At 36.9% G+C, this 25,400-nt stretch overlaps 3 protein-coding genes across 11 annotated transcripts in view; 2 read left to right on the forward strand and 1 right to left on the reverse strand.

The window, feature by feature from the left end:
- agfg2 (ArfGAP with FG repeats 2) overlaps nt 1-18,074 on the forward strand; it is a 32,109-nt gene extending 14,035 nt beyond the window's left edge. Inside the window, 3 exon segments of the mRNA NM_001030238.1 lie at nt 846-921; nt 1,299-1,317; nt 17,609-18,074. Coding sequence (NP_001025409.1) covers nt 846-921; nt 1,299-1,317; nt 17,609-17,651 — 138 coding nt within the window. The 3' untranslated portion in view covers nt 17,652-18,074.
- acap1 (ArfGAP with coiled-coil, ankyrin repeat and PH domains 1) overlaps nt 1-25,400 on the reverse strand; it is a 101,989-nt gene that overhangs the window by 67,564 nt on the left and 9,025 nt on the right. For 3 of the 5 annotated variants that reach the window (XM_073906811.1, XM_073906812.1, XM_073906810.1), the window contains one exon: nt 22,033-22,144. The exons of the other annotated variants lie outside the window; for them this stretch is intronic. The gene's annotated coding sequence lies outside the window, so the exon portion shown is untranslated. The remainder of the gene's footprint in view (nt 1-22,032; nt 22,145-25,400) is intronic. 5 annotated transcript variants of the gene reach the window in all.
- si:ch73-335l21.1 overlaps nt 23,175-25,400 on the forward strand; it is a 76,778-nt gene continuing 74,552 nt past the window's right edge. For all 5 annotated transcript variants that reach the window (XR_012383234.1, XR_011016272.1, XR_011016273.1 and 2 more), the window contains exon 1: nt 23,175-23,854. Coding sequence is in view for 2 of the 5 variants with exons in the window: in XM_001920117.8 (XP_001920152.3) it covers nt 23,506-23,854 (349 nt within the window). In the remaining 3 variants the exon portion in view is untranslated. The remainder of the gene's footprint in view (nt 23,855-25,400) is intronic.

Genomic DNA, 25,400 nt, shown 5'->3' on the forward strand with positions numbered 1-25,400 from the left:
TACCAAATATGTGGATCTAATTGGATTTGCATTGTAAACATTAAATAAAAGTAAGAAATGTATTATTTTTACTTCATAAAAAATCTTTCCGCATAAATTCGCAGATTTTTTACAAAATTCTCCACAGAAATAGAAAAACTTGTCCGCAGATTCTGTCTGGCCCTACTCATTAACATAAAGTTGACTTGAATTCAACTTTTCCTTTACGCCCACACCGGCAAAGACGTGCCGCGCCGCTGCTTTGACGCTCTCACCGCTTTCGGTGTGAACACACAGTTATGCTCGGAGAAGAAAAAATGTCAAGTAAAATAAAATTGTAAATGCTATGACAATTCTAACTATTTATTTATTTATTTTAGATGAGATTTTCTATTGTTAAATTAAAAAATAAACAAACAACAGACTAGTCATAGCATTTATAAACACTCAAAAAAATTTAATTTGTTGCTTGTTCAAACTATGTATTTAAAATGAGCAAAAACAACACAATTGTTAAACATTTGTTGGGACAACTTAATTATTTTATGTTCAATCAACTTAAAATAAAAGAAGTTAAAAATCAATTTCAAAACTATGACGATCTGAAGTGCTTCTTTTATCCTCATTTGTAAATGAGATAATAAATTGCTTAGTGAGAAAATGTAAATATAATATATTATCATTATTAACTTTGCTTTTGTCCTCCTTGACTCCTGATCGCTGAAACTTATTTACAATATTGTGAGTCAGCATATGACTTTGGTTTGGTCTCTCATTTTAATATAAATGTTTCATTCTTCTATTCTTTCTGTCCATTCTCCTTTCTCTGTTTAACAGACACATTGTTAAGTGGTGTGGAGAGACAGAGACCAGGAGTTATGTCTTCAGGAATTGGACCCCAGAATCATCCCTCCTCTTTCCCAGCCCTGCCACGTCCTTCAGGTACACCCAGACACAAACATTAAGTACGAGTTTGAACTCTGTTTAAAGTATGATTTTTAGTTGTTATGAATTACACAGGACACAAAGACATGTCCACATAAACCACTTCAACATTTTAACACCAAGCTCATAACCATTTCATTACACACATTTCCTCATAAACCACCAAGACACACACACACACACATCCAGTAATGTACAGACATCTTCAGCTAAAGCACAAAATACTGTCACCTCCATTATTGTCAACTCTGTTACTGTTTAAAATGTGGGATTTCACTATATATTGATATTTCTGTAATGTTTAATGCATTGTCCATTAAGCCATACCAGGTTCCTTTTAACTCATCTTCCCTCTTTTGTTCCTTATTTCACAGCCAGTAGCACTTTCAAAAACAGCTTTACTTTAGGTAAGTCCCATAATCGCACACTGCAGACACTTCAGCTGTACCTCAGACCATCTGGCTGCAATGCTGAGTGAGCCAGCCATGACAGGCAATGAGAAAACGCATTCATTACTGTGCAGATATAATGTTGCCGTATATATGTGAGTGTGTCAGGGAGAAAGAAACAGAAAAGAAAAGCTTGACGCTATGCAGAATGAAACCCCTGTGGAATGATGCTGTTAGCAATAAACCAGCGGTTTACATCAAGATCAAATTGCCAAGCAAGTTTTAATGCACAATAAACACAAACTGTTTTGGATGTCTGCAGTATTAGAGTTGAAGATCAAATTATTAGCCCTTCAGTGAAATGAATTCTTTTTAACAGAAAACAGAGATTTAAAATACACTCACTGGCCACTTTATTAGGTACACCTGTCCAACTGCTCGTTAACGCAAATTTCTAATCAGCCAATCACATGGGAGCAACTCAATGCATTTAGGCATGTAGACATGGTCAAGACAATCTGCTGCAGTTTAAATCGAGCATCAGAATGAGGAAGAAAAGTGATTTAAGTGACGTGGCATGGTTGTTGGTGCCAGACAGCTGGTCTGAGTATATCAGAAACTGCTGATCTACTGGAATTTTCACGCACAACCATCTCTAGGGTTTACAGAGAATGGTTTAAAAAATATATATATATATATCCAGTGAGCGGCAGTTCTGTGGGCGCAAATGCCTTGCTGATGCCAGGGTCAGAGGAGAATCACCAGACTGGTTCAAGTTGATAGAAAGGCAATAGTTACTCAAATAACCACTCATTACTATCAAGGTATGCAGAAGAGCATCTCTGAACGCACAACACGTCCAACCTTGAGGTGGATAGGCTACAGCAGCAGAGGACCACACCTGGTGTCACTCCAGTCAGCTAAGAACAGGAAACTGAGGCTACAATTCGCACAAGTTCATTAAAATTGGACAATAGAAGATTGAAAAACGTTGCCTTGTCTGATAAATATCGATTTTTGCTGCAACATTCAACGTTTGTTGCTGCAACATGCAACGGATGGTAGGGTGAGAATTTGGGTCAACAACATGAAAGCATGGATCCATCCTGCCTTGTATCAAAAGTTCAGGTTGCTGGTGGTGGTGTAATGGTGTGGGGGATATTTTCTTGGCACACTTTGGGCCCTTTAGTACCAATTGAGCATTGTGTCAACGCTACAACCTACCTGAGTAATGTTGCTGACCACGTCCATTTTTTTATGACCAAAGTGTAACCATCTTCTGATGGCTACTTCTAGCAGGATAACGCGCCATGTCATTAAGTTTGAATCATCTTAGACTGGTTTCTTGAACATGACAATAAGTTCACTGTACTAACTGTACTTTGGGATGTGGTGGAATGGGAGATTCGCATCATGGATGTGCAGCCGACAAGTCTGCAGCAAATGTATGGTGCTATCATGTCAATATGGACCAAAATCTTAGAGGAATATTTTCAGTACCTTGTACCTCTGAGGGGGTCCAACCCGGCACTAGTAAGGTGTACCTAATAAAGTGGCTGGTGAGTGGATTTATATTTTCAAAATTTCTATTATATTTTAAATCTGCATAAAGTCTCATTTCTTTTAATATTGCTGAAATACATTGTTATAAAATCTAAATTAAATGAATATTAGTCTCCTTAAGAAATATTTTTATTTCAAATGGTTAAAGAAAAAAACGCTGTTGTCCAATGACTTTCCTAATTAACCAAACTTGCCTAGTTAACCTAATTATCCTAGTTAAGTTTATTTTAAATCACACTTTAAGCTAAATACTAGTATATTGCAAAATTACTAGAAAAATAAATAGAGTTGCAGTCAGAATTATTAGCCCCCCTTTGATTTCTTTTCTTTTTTAAATATTTCCTAAATGATGTTTAAGAGAGCAAGGGAATTTTCTCAGTATGTCTGATAATATTTCTTCTTCTGGAGAAAGTCTTATTTGTTTTATTTTGGGTAGAATAAAAGGTTTTTGCTTTTTTTAAAAACATTTTAAGGTCAATATTGTTTGCCCCTTTAAGCTATATATGTTTTGATAGTCTACAGAACAAACCATCATTATACACTTATATTATTACACTTATTATACACTTATTATATTATAACTTACCTAATTACCCTAACCTGCCTAGTTAAGGGGGCTAATAATTCAGGGGGGGCAATAATTCTGATTACTTTATGTACTGTCATCATGTCAAATACAAATAAATGAGTTTTTTAAAATGAAATATTAAAGTGCACCCCAGGTTAAACAAGCTACAAATGCTAAGAAACTCATTTGCAAAATAGCTGAGCTCATCGGTGAGTTTAGCGAGCTCCTGAGATGGTTCTTACTGCATTAGTCATGGAGTGTCTAAATACCAGCAGTGGCATGCTAAAGTCACAGGCTGATAGTGAATGTGTCCTGCACCTGCTCCAGGCAGACACTTCAAAGCCCTACATCACAGCTCTGCCAGGTCAACGAGAGACAATCTGCTCTTTGATAGTGAATGTGGCACAGGCTTTAAAGTAAAGGTATATTTAGAAAAATCACTGCTTTGTCTCATGGCTGTGGTCACGCGTAACCTGTTGATGTGGAAGAATGTGTGGAATATATTGCATGATCGATATTAGACTGTAATATTTCTCATAGGGATGCACTGATGTATTTGCTGCTGATATTGGATTAATTGGGAGTAATATGAAAAAGGCTGATCAGGTGGTTTATTATTAATAATAAATTGCAATGATTTTTTCCAGAGAAAAAATATATATAATATGTATAAAATATCAGACACCATGTGTCTAATATGTCAAATGTGCTTCAGGCAGAAAACCCTGAAAAAAATTAGTTTGGGCTAATTTTGTTTGGGCCAGTACGTCTCTGACAATAATAAAAAGTAAAAAGAAAACGGCTGCACTTTCGTCAGTATTTTTCTGGAGCAGCAAGATTTATAATTGAATAGATTTATAATATAGCAACAGAACTGGCTTTATGTGTTAGGTTTAATAAATAAATATGTCAAATAAGAGCAGAGTGTCCGCTGGGTCTTAAAAAAGTTCAAAATTAAAATATGCTGAAAATTAAAATATACTAAATATACTATAAAATATGCTTGTTGGAGCCATTTGCGATATTTAGATAATTTTATACTTTATTTGTTGTATAATTATTGAGTAATTAAGAGTCATAATATTTTGCTGTATTATTTTTTGTCATGCATTAAGTGGTTTGGTGACATGGATTAGCTCTACCTAAATTTTTACTTCAGTTCACCTGCTCACGTAAGAGCACACATGTGATGGAGGATCTGCTGGCAGGAGTGGCAGGGAAACGGTTTTTGACCGTGTTTTCTTTGTGTATTTGCATATTAACCAAATGATGTCTGGGACCATAATACTAAAGTTTAAAATATATGAAAATATTGGGCCTCACAGCAAGAAGGTCGCTGTTTCGAGCTCCGGCTGGGTCAGTTGGCATTTCTGTGTGGAGTTTGCATGTTCTCCCAGTGTTCGCGGGGGTTTCCGCTGGGTGCTCCCCCACAAGTCCAAAGACATGCAGTATAGGTGAATTGGGTAAGCTAAATTGTCCACAGTGTGTGTGTGTGTGTGTGTGTGTGTGTGTGTGTGAGAGAGAGAGAGAATGAGAGTGTATGGGTGTTTCCCAGGAATGGGTTGCAGCTGGACGGGCATCCGCTGCATAAAACATATTGTCACCTTAGAATTATAAGGTTCTATCTGACATTTTTGTCAAAATTGAGTTACTCACATATTCTTATTAAATGACAACTTATTTACATTATGAGGTGTTTTTTTATAAATTGTAAGACTTTTTGTTTAAAATACTGTACAAATGTTACACACATACTGTTGCTTTATGGAATGCAAACACGTTGAGGCTCAATACCTGTAAATCATTCAGAACACAGATAGATCCATATAATTCCAAGGTGACAATATGCTGGATAAGTTGGCGGTTCATTCCGCTGTGTCGACCCCTGATTAGTAAAAGGATCAAGCCGAAAAGAAAATGAATGAATGAATGAATGAAATATTGTGTTTGAGGTCTTAAATCACTATAAATGGGTCTTCATTTTTCTATGTCCATGTAAAGCTACCTAGTTGGGACAACATCCGTCCAATCACCAACAATCCATCTCAATAAAACAAATAACAACTAATATATATATATATATATATATATATATATATATATATATATATATATATATATATATATATATATATATATATATATATATATATATATTTACAACTCTAATTACCTATGTGGTTAAGTTATCTTGCATACAATTACATTTGTTTAAAAGCTCTCCATGCATTTATTGGTCATATATGAAAAAGCCAGATGTCATTTTTTTTAACAGAAAAGTTATGTTGAATAAAATAAAAATCCTTAACCTATAGGTCTGTATAAGTCTGAAAATCCATTTATAATGGTCTTTAAAAGTCTTACATTTTAGGAGGAGAAACCTGGAAAACCCTGAAAAGTTACTGTTGTTGAAATACTAAGTAGCAAAAATCACATTAAAAGATTGTCACATTGTATTTTTTTATATCTTTACATGTGTAAGATGAATGTTAAATGGATGCAATCCATGTGTCAGTAAAATCCGTGTTTAGTAAAACTAATTTAAAGGAGAAAAATAGCTAGTACTATATATTACTCTATGCAATTTATCAATAACGGTATCGGCTGATGTTTTTTGTTGTTGTTGACATTGTTATTGGTGTTGGCCACAAAAAAGTCCCGTCAATTCTGACTGAGGAAAGTTGAATGTGCTGGCCAGTTTGTAATTTGCATGTAGGCTTCAGTGTTTAATTTAAAACAAGTTTTAACAGATTTCTAAAAAAAAAAAATGTAAAGATAGATGATATTAAATTTGCATTTTCACAAAATCTTTTCACATTTTTTATTCAAAATTGTCATTATGTATATAACCGTAATATAAAACTTTTGTAAACACTTAAAATAGTAAAATAGTATAGTAAGCAATTTTACAAAATGGCTGGAAATAGTTTTTGGTACATCAAAAAATGTGGTTATAATAACCATAATCCAGCAAAAATTAGGTCTTAAAATGTCACTAAAATGCAATATTTATACCTCATAATTAAATAGAAAATCAGGCGAATAACTGCAAAAAGTTTCAGTTTTTCAGGAAAAATTTAACCACCCTTTTCAATAAGCTGGCTACAGGCCTGATCGTGCAATGTTAAAAAAAATGTTTCTCTAAGAATGTTTCTTTATCATTAACTGATAGAGAGAGTTTAATAAAGACGTCAGTTTATTTGAACTATATTGCAAACTTGTCTCATATGTATTATGCCCTAGACAGGCTGTATTTTTTCTGACATAGTATGTACATAAATAGACAATAAATAAGTAAAAATACACACATCACACACACATAAAGACACTCATATAATCAGTCATTTTAGGTATTCAAAATCAGTCACAGATGTCATTTAGTCTCATTAAAATGAAAAGTTTTTACAAGAAGAAAGAAGAGGGGGAATCCCTTTTTTCAAACAAGAATTATAATTAAATATAAATATCTTAGTGAACTTTATTTCTGTTACTCAAGTTTGATCATCTTAACTCATATTTCGTATCAGGATGTAATGTTTAAGTGTTATGGACATGCAGGAGACTACACGTCTTGTTGAGTAGTGCAGTAACCTTTCTGAAGTGACTGAACAGGCAGAAAAATCCTATCAACTTACATCAAAGGAGGCAGATGTGCCACAGCTAGATACAAGAATATCTGCAGAGGCCCCTTAGGGGAAATGGGGATGGGATAAAGTGAGATTGGAGGAAATATGAAATTGGAGGTCTCAGAAAACTTTTGCACTCTCAGAAACTTTGCATTTGTACCCAAAGTATTTCTTTTTCTTCATAAAAGTCATGTTTTCCTTCACAAAATCAGTGGGTTCTCTTGTAAAAGAAGGTTTGCATATTCTTGCTAGAATACTGTTTCTCTCAGGAAAGACCTTACAACAGTTTGGCACTATGCCAAGAAAGTTTGTTTTCTAGCAAAAGTATTCCACTTCCCCCGGACCAAGAATGTTAGTGTCTTGGTATTACTTTTCCCTGAGAAAGTTTGCATTCCCTCACAAATTATTGCATTTTATTAAGAAAGTTTTGTTTTCTCTGAAAGTATTAGTTTGACCAAAAATGTTTAGTAAAAATGTTGTTTTCCCCCTGAGAAAGTTTGTGTTGTGTTGTGTTGTGTTGTAAAAATGCCGTGTTCTACTGCCTCTCCATCCCAAGAAAGTTTTGTTTCTCCAGTGAAGTTTGAAATCTCTTGTAAAAACATTTTCACCAGAGAAAGTGTTCGTTTTCTTGTACAAATGTTATATTTTCTCTTGAGAAAGTTTGGGTTCCCTCACAAATGTAATGCATCACTCAAAAAACAACCACATTCCCCAGAGGAACTGTGGACTCAATAATTTTTCTCTCTCTTTTCAAAGTATTTTGCTCACAAACAAAGTTTTGTTACGTTTCTCAGAGGAATGTAAAAGTTTTGTTAACGACACTTGCAAATATCCACGTAACACAACGGAAATGTTTCAAGGGGACTCAAAACCATGACTGACCCTGCTGAGATATGAATGTGTTATTACGTGCAACACTTGTGCTGTCAAATTGATGAAGATTGTTTCTTTATTTCCTAGTGTTTTTTGTAATTGCATGTGCTTTCTTAAATTAGATTGTGTTAAGCTCTCTCGGCCACCGTAGAAACTACTCCCTCTATCACTCACCTTTCTTTGGCTTATTCCCTGCTTTATCAAGGACCACCACGGCAGAATGAACAGCTTATCAGAAAGAGAATCTATTGAAATACGATGTTTGCTACCAACTTATAATTTCAGCTTGACCCTTTAAAAGATTAATAAATATAATAAAGACTTTGTTTTAGTTGAACCAGTAAGCAGCTACTTAGCAACCAACAAGAATACCCTTGTAACCACTAAACAAGAGTTTTTTAGGAACTGCATGAAGCATGAAGCAATCACTCTAGCATTGCCTCAGCAAGTTCTAACAGATGCTGCATATTTCACAAATATAATGAGCAACAACACAAACGCATTTAAAGAGAGCTTTTCTTTTCTGGTTTAGGTCGCACTCTTTCAACTGGGGGTGGGGCTCCATTCAGAGCCTTCCCTAAATCGATGAGTTTGGATTTCGGGGGGTTAAGCCACGCCCACAATGCTCTCAGTTCTGCTGCTCCGCCCCCTGCCTCTCAGGACAAGTATGCAGCCTTATCACACCTTGATAAAGTGTTCTCGGAGAGCACACCTGTCACAGGTAGGGATATATGAATGGTTGTGCCTATTATTATAAAATTATAGGTCATAAAATTCATAACAAACGAAATATCAAGCAATATAAATCTGTTCATAGCATTTGGTTTAACTGAGGACCTCAGTACAGCGTTAACAAGCCCTTCTATCACTCTGTAGCCATTACAACAGCTCCCTCTGATGGACCTCCTCAGTACAGCACCCTCTTTGGTAACCGACTATCATCCAGTTCCACCCCTGCAAGGTAAAACTTTAAACATCATCACATGAGTCTAAATAAATTCGTAGAAAGATATCCTCCAACCACACTACTGTTAAGATGTTTGCTAAGGGTTTATAGATTCATTTTTTAATTCTCATTGTTCTTCATACAGTCAGTTACAGTATTTTCTGTTGTTTTCAGCTCCCCAGGGGTTCCAGAGGCCACATCTGGATCTCAGACATTTACAAGTGAGCAACTGCAAGCATTATTTTGTAGTTTAAGGGATCACATGTTAAAAAAAGGTAACAGAAAGTCAATCTTTATACGTCATCATTCTACTTCAAACTGATAGGTTGTCAGCAAAACATTTTTAATTAGTTAAAATAACAAATCTGTAACCATTGACTTCAATAGTATTTGTTTTTCCTACTATGAAAGTCAATGGTTACAGGTTTTCTGCTTTCTTCAAGATATCTTTTTTAGTGTTCAGCAGAAAAGTCTGAAATATGTAAAGGGTGAGTAAATGATGACAGGATTTTCATTTTTGGGTGAACTATCCCTTTTAGTACAAATCTGAAGTATGCTTAAATTTTCACATAAGCATATATTTTACACTGAATGACAATGGAAAATTCATTCATTGTCCTTTGGCTTAAGGCTGATTTATACTTCTGCGTCAAGCACACGCGTATGCTCCGGGGCAGCCCTCGACTGAGAGTTGCGCAAACCCTTTGGACCGATAGTTTACAAGTGTCGAGTCTTGTGAAGGATCTCAAGGTGGAAACTGTTGTTTTGTGTTTACCTTATAATTAAAGTTGTTTCACGTCCACTGGTTCCCAGCTCAAAGTGAGCGAGTTTAAGCTACTTCTACATTAAGGTAGCGTTCAGAAAAAACAAAACACCAGCGAAGAAACTCAACACAGAGGAACATTAACACCTCACTGCCAGTTAGCATTTCAGAAGTGTTATTGCAGAGCAACACAAACTGCGCGCAAAACTTTCCAGCTGGACCTCCTTCACGGGACTTGACACTTCTAAACACTCACTTCATCGGGCTTGCACGGCTCTGGGTCCCACCCACACTCATCAGTGATACCAAGCTGACCAATCACAGTGCTTGCACTCTGCGTTGTTGCGACATGTAGTTACACCAGTTAAACCAGGCTTTGGTTCTTGATTGTCAGGGGTCATCACAGTGGAATAAACCGGCAACTATTTTGGCTTATGTTTTATGCAGCAGATGCCATTCCAGCCACAGCCCAGTACTGGGAAACACACATACACACTCAATCTCACACACTCATACACTGCGGCCAATTTAGTTCAACCATTTGTTCTACTTATACTGCATGTCTTTGGACTGTGGGGGAAACCGGAGCACCCAGAGGAAACCCACATGCAAACTCCACACAGGAGTACATGCAAACTCCACACAAAAATGCCAACTGACCTGGCCAGAACTTGAACCAGCTACTTTTTTGCTGTGAGGCGACAGTGCTAACCACTGAGCCACTGTGCCGCTACAAGGGAAAATTATTTCACTCAATGTTTTGAGATTTTAGACAGTTTATTTGGATTTTATATACTTTCTATATTTATCAAATGGCTTTGGTTCATTTAATTTGATGTGAACCCCAAAATGTGATGTTTCGTCTTTGACCCATAGTTATTGTTTTTGATGTAAACTGGCCTTCTTTTGTGTGTGAACAAGTAATAATAGATGTAAAACCCCATATTCAAACTGATCCACTTTCCCAGTGTTTTTAAACAGAACTTAAGCTGTTTTTATAGTTTGGGTGTGACACACAACATCTGGACGATCTTACAGCGTGACCTCAGGAAATCCCTGAGATGCAAACATGTGTAAAATCACAATAATTAAGTCAAAACAGGGAATGGATCCAAAGAACAATTTGTGCTAATGAGAGACCTTCTGCAGTGTGCGACACATAACACTTTTTCTTCTCTCTCTGATTCAGATTTCCCAAACCCGTTCAACTCCACAGCCAGTTGTGCTCAGCCTGTTCTTTCTCCTAGTAACCCCTTCAAAAGCACAACCTCAGGTACAAGTTTTTTTATTTGTAAAAAAAGAATAACTGCCGTACAGATTAATGCTAGTCTTTGGAAAGTGATGTTTTCTAAACGAAAAATGTTTTGGGATCTGTTTTAATATTATATACGTTTTTTCATCAATAGACTGAAGTCTCTTAACTGTGTACTGCATGATGTATGTGTGATTTCTTTATCTCAGATTTAGTAAGTTTTATATTTACTATTGATATGCATGGATATTTCCCTCTGAAATTCCGTGCAGCAAGGGTCAGACTCAGCATTTATCTGACTGCTGGACACAAGCGCATATTTGTGTATTGTGAAGGATACATTTTTTACAATGCTATAAATCTGACAGAGCGTGCTAGGCTTAAAAGGAACTTAATCCATAAAGCAATGAATCTGATAATTGGATATGCTGGTGTTCCCGTGCGGAACTATTGCAAGGCCTTATGCTTAATAAATCACACAGAAATGCTTACTCCCATAAATGCTGTAAGCCTAGTGGTAGATCTCAAAGCCAACGCAAGCAGTGATGTCATTCTGGTAAAACTCCAACGCAAAGAGAGTGGTTTGTTGAATTTATTGTTGGCTGAAGACCAGTTGTCAGAGGAAATAATACTTTGTCTAGCACATTGACCATGATGTCTAGAACACAGAGTTCAATGCTCATGTCGAATATACAATCTGTCCTTTATGTCCAATGCAAAACTAAAAATCTGTCACATAACACCTGTTTGTGTGTATATAAAGATTTCATAGAAATAGACAGAAGAATGGACAGACAGATGGACAAATAGATAGATGTGGCTGGAAGGAAGGATGGATCAATAGATGGATGGATGGATGGATGGATAGATGGATGAGTAGATATATAGTTAGATTGATAGATGGATGGACACATGGATAGATAGATCGATGGATGGATGGATGGATGGGTGGGTAGGTAGATGGATGGATATGTGGGTGGGTGGGTAGGTAGATGGATGGATATGTGGGTGGGTAGGTGTGTAGATGGATGGATATGTGGGTGGGTGGGTAGATGGATGGATTTGGGTAGATGGGTAGATGGATAGATCGGTGAGTGGGTGGGTAGACGGATGGATGGATGGGTGGGTGGGTCGGATGGATGGATGGATTGATGGGTGGGTGGGTAGATAAATGGATGGATGGATGGGTAGATGGATGGATGGATAGGTGGGTGGGTAGATGGATGGATGGACGGGTGGGTGGATGGATGGGTGGATGGATGGATGGGTGGGTGGGTGGGGGGTGGATGGATGGATGGGTGGGTGGGTTGGTGGGTAGACGGATGGATGGATGGGTGGGTGGGTGGGTTTGTGGGTGGGTGGGTGGGATGGATGGATGGGTGGGTGGGTGGGAGGGTGGGTGGGTAGATGGATGGATGGATGGATGGATGGATGGGTGGGTGGGTGGGTAGATGGATGGATGGGTGTGTGGGTGGGTAGATGGATGGATGGATGGGTGGGTGGGTGGGTAGATGGATGGATGGATGGATGGATGGATGGATGGATGGATGGGTGGGTGGGTGGGTGGGTTTGTAAATGGATGGATAGATGGGTGGGTGGGTGGGTCGGTGGGTTAGATGGATGGATGGGTGGATGGATGGGTGGGTGGGTAGATGGATGGATGGATGGGTGGGTGGGTAGGTAGATGGATGGTTAGATGGATGGGTGGGTGGGTGGATGGATGGATGGATGGGTGGGTTGGTAGATGGATGAATGGATGGATGGATGGGTGGGTAGATTGATAGATAGATAGATACATGTATGGATAGACTGAGTGGATAGATTGATCAGTAGACAAACAGATAGATGGACAGATGAGTAGGTAGGTGAATAGAGGTATGGATGGATGGAAGAATGAATAAATCAATAGAAAAAAAGATGGATGGATGGATGGATGATGGATGGATGGATGGATGGATGGATGGATGAGTGGATGGATCAATGAACAAATGGATAGATGGATACAGACGGATGTATCAATAGGCAGACAGATGAATGGACAGATGAGTAGAAAGATTGGTGGATAAACGTATGGATGGATGGATCAATAGATATGGATGGATGGATGGATGGATCAATAAACAAACAGATAGATGGATGGACAGACGAATGGATCAACAGACAAATGGATGGATGGACAGATGAGTGGATAGATGGAACATTATACAAACTGGTGGATGGATGGATGGATGGACAGAGATGGACGCATGAATCGATAGATAGATAGATAGATAGATAGATAGATAGATAGATAGATAGATAGATAGATAGATAGATAGATAGATAGATAGATAGATAGATAGATAGATAGACAAATGGATGGATGGGCAGATGAGTGGACGGATGGTGTTCGTAATGTTTTTTAATAACGTTGATGTTTTTGATGTTTGTTTGTGATTGACAGATGATGCCTCCTCCTCCTCCTCCTCAGCTCAATTTCCTCAGTCTGTCTGTTTTCCTGCACCCGCCGCCACCCAAAGTGCTTTTTCACATCAACAGTCTAATAACCAGGAAGCGAATGGTGAGTATAGCAAGCTTAACTCTTCAAATCTGCTTAATGGCTGTGAAACTCTCCTTCTTAAAATAGTCCACTAATCAATTAAAACAACCAGTCAGTAAGTAGAGCTTAAGAAGAGACACTGCAGAGCGAAAACTCAAGATGACCGAGGAGAGAAGCCAATTTGTTGATCTGAACTGGGTGCTATTTTTACCCTCTGGCTTGTTTTGAAGGTTTCAACTCATTTCCTGCTCCGGAGTCCATCCCCAAAGTCCCACGACCAATGTCTGTCAATCCTTTTACTGTAAGTATGATCCGCTTTCAATGCTCAAAGTCAATAAAACAGGTGTAGTAGATAAACCTGCACCTGTATATCGTAAATCACTGAGAGTCCATAGTTAGCTTGACCTAAATGACTGACTTGAGTGCCTGCTGGGACTCCACTCATTATACGTTTATCTGGATTATGTAGTCAGATTATATTTAATTATAATGCTTGTAATTAGATTAAGAGCTATTTCTTGAAATACCCTATTTTCCTAAATATTAGTTTTGCTCTTTTACCATATGAATATTTCTGTGACATATATTCCTAAGTGACTTGTTTAATGTGATTAAGCAAATTGTGTGTAAAGCATGTGAACATTTGGATTGGTGCTGAATAGAAGAGATGTATTATGTCTACATATTTTCTACATAACACGGTACTCAAAATCAGACTTACAAATAATTAATATGACATCAATTACTTACTGGTTATATGATCACTTGATATGCACAAAATTACAATCTTATTTCTAGTGCTTCACTTTTTCCACATTTTTTTATGTTACAGCCTTATTCTAAAAAGGATTAAATTCATTCATTTCCTCAACATTCTACACACAATAGCCCATAATGACAATGTGAAAAGAGAGTTTTTTGAAATTGTTGCAATTTTATAAAAATAAAAAATAAAAAAACCTGAAAAATCGCATGTACATAAGTAAAAGTCCCGGCTGGGTCAGTTAGGGACTTTGCATGTTCTCCCCGTGTTGGAGTGGGTTTCCTCCGGGTGCTTTGGTTTCCCCCACAGTCCAAGGACATGCGCTTTAGGTGAAGCAAATAAACTAAATTGGCAATAGTGTATGTGTGAATGAGTGTATGGGTATTTCCCAGTACAGGGTTGTGGCTAGTAGGGCATCCGCTACATAAAACATATGCTGGAATAGTTGGCGGTTCATTCCACTTTGGCGACCCATGGTAAATAAAGGACTAGGCCGAAGGGAAAAAATGAAACTAATGTCTCCATTATGCTTGCCTTTAGAGCTGTACAATACTGGGAAAATGTACAATATTGCTGTTGAGTAATGTGATAATGATACTTCTTGCCATTTTTTTCCCTAGAAAAATGCTATTTATTTAAGCTATGTTTTAAAATCATTGATTTATTGATTGATATTAAAGTAAACGGGTCAAATGCAGTTTTATTTGTTATAATTAGTTTTATTCAGATTAAAAAAAAAACTGTTAAGGTGCAAACATTTAGTCTTTAAAACACTCGGAGTGAGTGAAGATATTCTGACTCTGATTGGCTGTTGTCATTTTCCTCTCTCATCTCGACTTCCACCACTGGTGTTTATTTTCAGCAAGAGATTCATCTTTGAGCTGCTCTAGCCAATAGCACAGCAGCAACCACTAGGTAGGTGGGGATAAAGATAGTAAGGCCCTATCTCATTGGTCAAATTTAGATAAACAACCAATGTATCATTCATTCAATTATTCATTTTGTTTTCATCTTAGTCCCTTTATTAAACTGGGGTCACCACAGCGGAATGAACCGCCAACTTATCCAGCATATGTTTTATGCAGTGGATGCCCTTCCAGCCGCAACCCATGTCTGGGAAACATACATACTCTCATTCACACTAATACACTACGGACAATTTTAGCTTACCCAATTCACCTGTACCGCATGTCTTTGGACTTGTGGGGGAAACCGGAGCACCAGGAGGAAACCCACGCGAACGCGGGGGACAACATGCAAACTCCACACAGAAATGCCAACTGACCCAGCTGAGGCGCGAACCAAAAACCTTCTTGCTGTAAAGCTACAGCACTACCTACTGCGCCACCGTCTCACCCACCAATGTATCAAATAAATGTAATTTATCACACGACTGAGATACATACAGTATATTCCATTTACTATTATCACGATAACAATAATTTAGCAATATATTGTGCGTTCCCACTTGCTTTGTTTACTTTTTGTTTACTAAGCTATAAGCTACCAGTATTCTTTGATGTAAATGCATCTAATTTGCATTTTTTTCTTTTTTGTGAACTTCCAAAATATTTTATTCACGTTAGGATGGAAACGCAGCTATTGAGGTCGAAACAAAATGATCAGTGTGAGCAAAATAATGAATGCGAAAGACAACATTATTACATTTAATTCACAGCTGTTTAATTAATTAACATTTAATACCACTTCAATCATTTGACCTCATAAGACCTCATCTTATGTCACAGGTATTCATTTTGTTTCGCCTGTCTATATTTCTTGGACTCAAATAATTGTTGTTGTACATTTTATGAATCACCAAAGACTGCCAGAATATTTTTTACACTACCTGACAACAGTCTTGTTGTCGATCCCAGTTGTAAGAGTAACAATAATTACTTGACTTCTAGTTGATCATTTGGAAAAGTGAAAGAAAAATCATGGTTTGTGGTTACATTTAGTATAGGGGCATGCAAGAGGTCTGCTGAGTGGATGGCAGCATCAACAGCCTGTGTTGCACATTGCATTACAAGTCACAGAAGAGGGCAAATCCTTCAGCAGGATAGCACTCATACTTCAGCCGCCACATCAAAGTTCCTGAAAGAAAAGACGGTCAAGATGCTCCAGGATTGGCCAGCCCAGTCACCAGTAATGAACATTATTAAGCATGTCTGGGGTAAGATGGAGTCATTGAAGATGAATCCAAAGAATCTTGATGAACTCTGGGAGTCCTGCAAGAATGCTTTCTCTGCCATTCCAGATGACTTTATTAGTAAGTTATTTGAGTCATTGTATGGATGCAGTCCACCAAGCTCATGGCAGTCAAACACAATATCAACTCTTTTTCCACTGCACCATGACTTTATATTCTATACCGTACATTATTTCTGTTCAGTGACAAGAGTTTTGTCTAAGCAAAGTCAGACCTTACTGTCCTAATTAAATGATTAAAAATCAAAGCATGATCATGTTTTTATTTTGGTAAAATATGCGTAATCTAGGGGCCTTTGCCTTTCATATAAGCCACTTCTGATACCAAATGATCAACTAGAAGTCAAGTTATTATTTATGATTCCTAAAACTTGGATAGGCAACAAGTCTTCTGTCAGGTATTGTAATGTTATACTGAAGAAAATTTCAACTACATAAATAACAACAAGCTCATTGTTAGTCTAAACCAGTGGTCACCCAACTTGTTCCTGTAGGGCCGGTGTCCTGCAAATTTTAGCTCCAACCCTAATCAAACACACCTGAACAAGCTAATCAAGGTCTTACTAGGTATATTTGAAACATCCAGGCAGGTGTTTTGAGGCAAGTTGGAGCTAAACCCTGCAGGGACACCGGCTCTCCAGGACAGAGATTGGTGACCCCTGGTCTAAACCTTAATCCTTCTAAAGTATTTTCCTTGATTTCTCACAGGGGAATGTTTACCCGACCAGAGGAGCATCACTGAACCCTTTCATCTGATCCTGAACCATTTCGACCACAGAGAAAGAGAGCCAGTGTTTACTTTGCCATACCTACAGAAAACATCCAAAACTTCTGCGTGTATATGTGTTCTCATGTATGTTTAAAAGCGTGTGTGTATGCATGTTTGTGTGTGTGTGTGTTTGTTAGCCAGTATTGTAACCATTTGTATATGCTTTGTTTTATGTGTGTGTGAGCGTGTGTTCATAAATGCCCTTTTCTACCAAATGCTATAGTAAATCAAGCTCTGTGTGTGTGTGTTTGTGTGGGTTTCACCTAAAATCTGAGTTATTTTTTCTGATGACAGGAGAACTCTGGATGAAAGGTGCTTATGAGAGCCATTAACACTCATACACACACACAAACACAAAAGCTGCTGCTTTCACCTTTCCACACACTAGATCTTCTCGTGCCAATATTGCCCTAACCTGAGTGCCGCTTACTTCTAAAAACACTGAGGTCGACAATAAAACGGTAGCAGTTCAAGCTTCAGATCACCTCAGTAATGCATTTCTCCTTAGTGCCAATTTGGTTTATTGATTCAGATGCATGTTAGAGACGGCGTAAACAAAACAGACATTTCCCTCACTCGCCTGTCTGTGTATGTACAGTATGCCAGGCTTGTTTCTATTTATTTTGACGTTAACGTTTCATTTCAAGCGTTAAAAAGTATTCTTGTGTGTGCGCTGTCGGACTGCATGCGCTTCTTAAGCTGAGCAGGAAGCTGCTGAATGTATTGCAGTTTTATGAGGGAAAAACGTTTCTCTTATGGACCAAAAATTGTCTAATATCGTCAAGTGTCCTGTATAATGTAGAGATGGTTTGTTTTTCGCAAAAAGGACTCGTATAGAATGTCTGTGTATTGAGATGTATCCATATGCATAAAGCTATCCATAACTGTTGTGTCGACGTGTATCTGATTGTCTGTGATGCAAATCAGATTTGCTGCTTTCGGAATTTCATGCAATATCTTTTTATGACAGCATCATTTATATTTTTCTGTGAAGATCATTATCGCATTATGAATGTATTTGCACTCTATGAGCATTAGGGCTTTCAACTGAAAAATTAAAAAGAAAAGTATAAATTTCACCTCTCACTGGATGTAGTCTAATTTTTATGAGCTGGGGAGTGGGTTATGGTTTAGGTTTGCAGTTTAACAGGCTATAATTAAACTAAAAAATTTTTTATTATTATTTAACAAACTGAAGTGAGAGAAACATTTGTGAAATTCTAAATAGTAATTTGGTGAATTAATGTAGTTTCTAAAATATTTACAGTTTGCTCTGTTTTTTAGTAACAAGTTGAATAAAAGAGATGCCCAAACTAGGCCCAAAGTGGCACTATGTTAACCTTTGAATTGACCTTTTATCCAGTGTGAGAAGAGAGTGTTGGGAGCGAAAGTCTTTAACTGAGATTGTCATTTCTATTATAACATAAGCTTTTTTGATTGTTTGTTTTATTTCTGAGCTGCCAACTAAAATGAAATGTTTTAATTATGGTGGCTCGAGAAAGCCAACATTCTGTTATACTACATAAACTTAACATTCTTCTTCTGTCTTCTTCTGAGACTAATTTCTGTATGCATCTCCTCCTAAACCGTTCCAGCTACAAAAGCCAAACTTACTCCAGACCTCCAAACTGGTCTGACTCAGGTTGCTATATCTTTTCCAACTGATCCGACTTTTTTTTTCCGAAAACTGACTAGGAAAATTTAGAAAAGTCTTATTGACTTTACATTGGACCAAACTTTGACCTGATAACTTTGCGTCAGACTGTCATACAGACTTAAGGTTGGGCTCATTTAACTCAGAATACCAATCTGCCAATCACTGATGACCTTTCAACTCACTAGCCACACCCTAGCAACCACTTACAGTACCCTAGCAAATGTTCCAAAGATTTCCATTGTAAAAAAAAATGCCATTGACTTTACAATTGGACATACTAATAACATACCAATCCATACTAGAAACATACTAACGACATAATAATCCATACTAGAAACATACTAACATAACAATTCATCCTAGTAACATAATCACGACATAATAATTTATACTAGAAACATACTAACGACATACTAATCCATACTAGAAACATACTAACGACATATCAATCCATATAAGAAACATACTAACGACATAATAATCCATACTAGAAACATACAACATGACAATTCATCCTAGAAACATACGACATAATAATCTATACTAGAAACATACTAACAACAAACTAATCCATATTAGAAACATAATAACTACATAATAATCTATACTAGAAACATACTAACGACATATCAATCTATATTAAAAACATACTACGACATGCCAATCCATATTAAAAATATACTAACGACATGCCAATCCATACTAAAAACATACTAACAACATACTAACGAATGACCAATCCATACTAGAAACATACTACCGACATACCAATCTATACTAAAAACATACTAACGACATACTAATCCATACTAGAAACAACCTAAAAACATACTAATCCATACTAGAAACATACTAACGACATACTAATCCATACTAGAAACAACCTAAAAACATACTAATCCATACTAGAAACATACTAACGACATACTAATCCATACTAGAAACAAACTAAAAACATACTAATCCATACTAGAAACATACTAACGACATACTAATCCATACTAGAAACAACCTAAAAACATACTAATCCATACTAGAAACATACTAACGACATACTAATCCATACTAAAAACATACTAACGACGAAACATGTCGATCCATACCAGAAACATGGTAACATATGTAGTTATGTAGATATGTAGTAGTCTCTCTTTGCCAACTTCTTACAAACTACTTCATTATTTTTTACTTTAAAACTCCTTTAAACTTTCAGACTACGCTTTCTCAAGCCACCACAAAGTTTGTCCATGAAATTAACTTTTCTAGTTAAATGTTCTAAACGAATCTGATTTTCAAAAATGCTGGAAATACTGACACTCTACGCACAGAGAACAATCCAGAAGACATCAGTGTGTATTCGGCACTGAACTCCATTATAGTATAAATGAGATTATATATATATATATACATATATATATATATATACATATATATATATATATATATATATATATATATATATATATATATATATATATATATATATACACACACACATACATACATGCATACATATATAAGATAAAGTTTGGGCACCCCAGCTTTAAACTAAAATCGCAAAATTCAGGTCCCCTTTAAAACTTGCAGCTGCAATGGATCAGGGAGTCCACCAGATGTCGCAATGCATTTTAATATAAATACTTGGTATTCATTCACAACACAATAAAAAAAAACTTTATTAGATCATTTAAACATTTAGCACTAAAATCATAATTTACACCTGCATTATTGACTCATTGATAACTATTTTACCTCACCAGATGAAAAGGAAAAGCAAAAATGTTTGCCATGTTCTGAACATATTAGAGTATGATACAACAGTAGAAGATTTGTCTGTCTTTTGGTCATTAATCTGCCGTCATGCCTGCTATTCATATGCAATATATTAACACGAAATTTATGATGACAAGGGTAACCATTAACTAACAAGTATCTGTTTTATGTCACTAGAGACTTTAAACAATCCAACAGTGATTACAACCTTTTCAGTTGCACCATTAAATAGTTCAGCAGAGATTACCTTTTCAATTGCACTAATCACAGTGTATTGATATTTTGTAAGGTTTTATATATATGACAAAATTGTTTTGCAATGTGACATACACACAATAAGTACACTATATACACAGGTATATACAGTATAATTTAACAATAACAAGTAACTACAGAAATGATGTGCAGTTGTAATTACAGTATCTATTAATTAATAGATGCAAAGTAAAAATGTACACAGTATTGTATATGAAATGATTGATTGGGGTACATAAAGTGCTTTTATACCCTGCTTTTATCATTCCTAAATGAATCTAAACTTCAGAACCTCACTGAATTAAATGGGAGGGGGATTCTGCTAACTGCTAGCCAGTAATACTGCAATGATTGCTTTTAGCTCAAAATAAAAGTGACCAAGCAAAGGTAAAAGAATAAACTCTTTAATAATTATACTGAACTGAATTTACTCTATAGGAGACTTTTATCTTTGTCTTATTGTTGTATCAACAATTACGAACCTGAGAATAACTATTCAGCTCAATTAATCTTTATTCTTATTGCACTTTATGCCATGTAGATTGAGTTAAAGCAGCTTATGAAGAGAAAAGTAATATGCCAAAACAATATGTCAGATAGTGGAACATTCAAGTATTTCAGCAGGCAGGATAAGCTGGTGTAGTTAGCATAAAATTAATGCTAATTCAGTTTATTCATTCATTCATTTCCTTTTCAGCTTAGTCCCTTTATTCATCAGGGGTCAACACAGCGAAATGAACCGCCAACTTACCAGCATATGTTTTATGCAGAGGACGCCCTTCCAGCTGCAACCCATCACTAGGAAACACCCATGCACACTCATTCACACACATGAACAATTTAGTTTACCCAATTCACCTATAGCGCATGTTTTTGGACTTATGGAAACGGGAGCACACCCACACAAACACGGGGAGAACATGCAAACTCCACAAAGAAATGCCAACTGACCCAGCTGGGGCTCGAACCAGCGACCTTCTTGCTGTGAGGCGATGGTGCTACCCATTGCACCACGGTGCTGCCCTGATTCAGTTCTGTTTTATGTAAATGTTGACGTTCAGTTGAATTCAGTTCCACTGAAGCAGATAGCTCTGAAGTCTGCAACCAAGCAACAGACAGCCTAGTTTTAACAAACATTTGTCAAGAAAGGTTCGTTCTAACCTTTAACTCCCAGAAGTCATTTACAGAATATCCTTGTTGACCCCAGAAGAGGTGTGACAGGGGTGCCCAAACTTTTTCTTGTGAAAGACCAAAATCCAAGCTTGATTGAGAGCTGTGGGCCGAAAGTAAACAATGCAAACTATTAAAGTTGCCACGTTTATTTTCATAATTTATATCATAATATTTAAAAATAAATAGGAAAAATTACTTTAACTGTATTTACTAATGCGTTCTAATTTTTCAAAAATGTATATTATTATAACAAACCTATTACAAAACCATACAAAAAGTTCCACTTATAAAACATCGGTGTTCAATGCTGAATAGTCAAGCTGAACCTGCATTTGCCTTGATTTGAATGCTGATTCCTTTTGCTTTGTCTCCTATTCGTGCATACCTAATGTTTGCACAACATTTTAAAAATCTGATTCATTTACAACATTTAATTAAAACATATGATTTCATTTTGCTTTTTTTGTCTCTCAACAATAAAACAAACAAACAAACAAAAGGTTACATTAAAATAGAAACGAAAATTTCTGTTAAAGGCATTCCCCAACCATTCCCAATCAATTTATCTCTGGCAGGCCAAATCAAAGGATACAAAGAGCCAACTTTGGCCCGCAGGCCCTAGTTTGAGCATCACTGGTCTACAAAGTTATGAATTTAAAAATATTAATGAAATATAAAAAATATGTTTATAAACAATTTCAAGTTACAAATTCAAATACATTTAAACAACTTAAGCCTATCCTAGTCCTTTTTTAGAAAGTTATCAAACACATTTCTCATCGATATTTAAATATGAAAGAAAAAGTTGTAAATGAGTAGTAACATTGTAAAAACACAGTAACGCTCAGAACTTAAAAATGTTTTCACATTCAGATATTAGCGTGAGGTTCTTACTTAACGAGATGCACTTTTTTAATGCATGAGAATTAAAAAGTGAAATTAGTTTTATGCCGAGGAGGATGAAATCCGATTCTGGTCCGCAACCTCGTGCTATAGCCTCTCTCTCTCTCTCTCTCTCTCACACACACACACACACACACACACACACACACACACACACACACACACACACACGCTCTCTCTCTCTTTCATAGCCTGAACTACAGAAGCCCGATGAGTGACAGAGCTTCACAGTAGCAGTGAGGGCTGCTCTGGAGAGGAGGGGTGCTGGGATCTGTCTGTCTGTCTGTCTGCTGTACGCTACACTAATGAGATTATTCAACTCGTAAAGCTGCTTCTAAATAGTAGTAGTTGTGTCGCTTCTCGCACGCCGCTCCGCATGTGCTCTCTTGCTCACACATTCAGCTCAAGCACAACCGCAGAGCTCAGTGACATTATTTTGGGAAGGAAACTGCTTGTTGGAGCCTCTCTCGCCCTTTGCGCACATGACTTTTTTCAAGCAACGGATTGTGCATTTGTTGTCGTTCGCTACTTTTAGGGCTGAACATTGATTGAGAGAGCATGGAGAACCACATGGAGCTGCAGAACAGCACGGAGGACGTCCGCAGGAGCGGCTATCTCCGCAAGCAGAAGTCCATGCACCGGCGCTACTTCGTGCTGCGGGCTGCTTCGGAGCGCGGCCCGGCCCGACTCGAATACTACGAGAGTGAGAAGAAATTTCGTGGTAAAGCGCCCGTGCCCAAAAAGGCTCTGGCGCTGGAGACGTGCTTCAACATAAACAAACGGGCAGACTCGAAGAATAAACACATGATAGTGCTCTACACGCGGGCGGAGAGTTTCGTGGTGGCGGCCGAGAACGAGGCGGACCAGGAGGAATGGTACCAGGCGATGGTGGAGCTTCAGTGCAAGAGTAAGTCCTGGAGATGGGTGTTAACGTGGCAGGCGTCGTTTAATTGCATCTTGCATTTAAAAACGGTAGAGAACACATCCGTAGACATGCTGACTGCATGCTGATTTTGGGTACGCAGCTGCAGTTTGGTGTTGAAACAACAGTGTTTTTCTTCCTCTCCAGAAAAGTGGTTGGGCCCCAAAAGTTGAGTAGAGGGGCCCACTTTGCTGTGGAGAAGGGAAAGTCTGTTACTGAAGTTCATCTTGCTTTCTTATCCACGCTGCCACCTGAGCGTGTGTTATCGTGTCTTCTCACTATAGGGCTCAACTTGAGCAAACAGTTGAGATACACACCGCAAGGTCCCTAGGTCATCTTTTTCTAAGTATTTCTGTCAACGCATTGCAATAGCACATGTAGAAAATGCTGTTTCGGTCTGCAGGGCAGAAAGTGTGAGATAACTATGATATTTTTCTAATAAGCAGTCGATATCAATAGGCTGAGGTTTCTTTCATCTTTTATGATAAACGGCTCCTACATTGGACTTTGGGGCTAATGGCAAAGTTAAATATGCCGATTAAAATAAATATTTTTTCTGTTACTACATTATCTTAAAAAAGCTCATCTTAATTCAAAAAAGTATATTGAATTTATTAAAAAATAATAATAATGAGGCTCAATCATGATGCTGAAAAACCATTCAGTGAATAGTTTAATAACGTGAAAATCATGTTCATAAATCAACCTTTTATTACACTGTAAAGAACATTTTGAAAAGGCTGCATGGAAGTTAAAGGTTCTTTATGCAAACACCACACCAATAAATATATTTTTTAAACAGTGTGGTAATTAAAAAAAAAAAGTACTCCTCCCATAATTACTGCCAAATTAGCTTTAAATAAAAACATGATAATTCTGTAACAATTTAACACATTTCATTCATTTTATTCAGTTTGAGGCATAATTATTTTTTTGTAATTAACTTGTTCCTTTAAGCAGGGGTGCCCAAACCTTTTCTTACAAACCCGATTGCTAGTGGGCCGAAGGGAAGGTAAAAATAGTTGCCTTGGATACTCCCTAATTTATTAAATTATATTTTAAAATAACAATAAAACATTGCTTTATATTAACTACATTTTTCAACGTTTTACTAAACTTATTACAGTAAAAACAGAGAGTTTTATCTCATTTATAGCAGAATGGAGTTACACTAGTTAAGCTGCACCTGATTTTGCAATGATTTGCTTGCAGATGTCTTCTGCATTGTCCGCTATTTGTCAAGTGACAGTATTAACATTTTTACTAAGTATTCATTTATGTATTTACAATTAACATTGAAATTAAACAATTTCAGTTGGCTCTTTTTTGTAGCTCAGCAATTAAAACAAACAAAAAAGGTTATTTTAAATTAGAAATGACAATCTGTTAAAATCATTCACCCAACCCTGCCCATCATTCTTACTGTCTTTTCAGATGAGATGTTGAGCCGAATCAAAGATTGCAAAATAAGCCAACCTTGGCCCTAATTTGGGCATCTCTTGCCTAGAGTTATCAAGCTTTCCGTAATAAG

The sequence above is a fragment of the Danio rerio genome, chromosome 7 (genome assembly GCF_049306965.1).
Source record: "Danio rerio strain Tuebingen ecotype United States chromosome 7, GRCz12tu, whole genome shotgun sequence".
Lineage (NCBI taxonomy): Eukaryota > Metazoa > Chordata > Actinopteri > Cypriniformes > Danionidae > Danio > Danio rerio.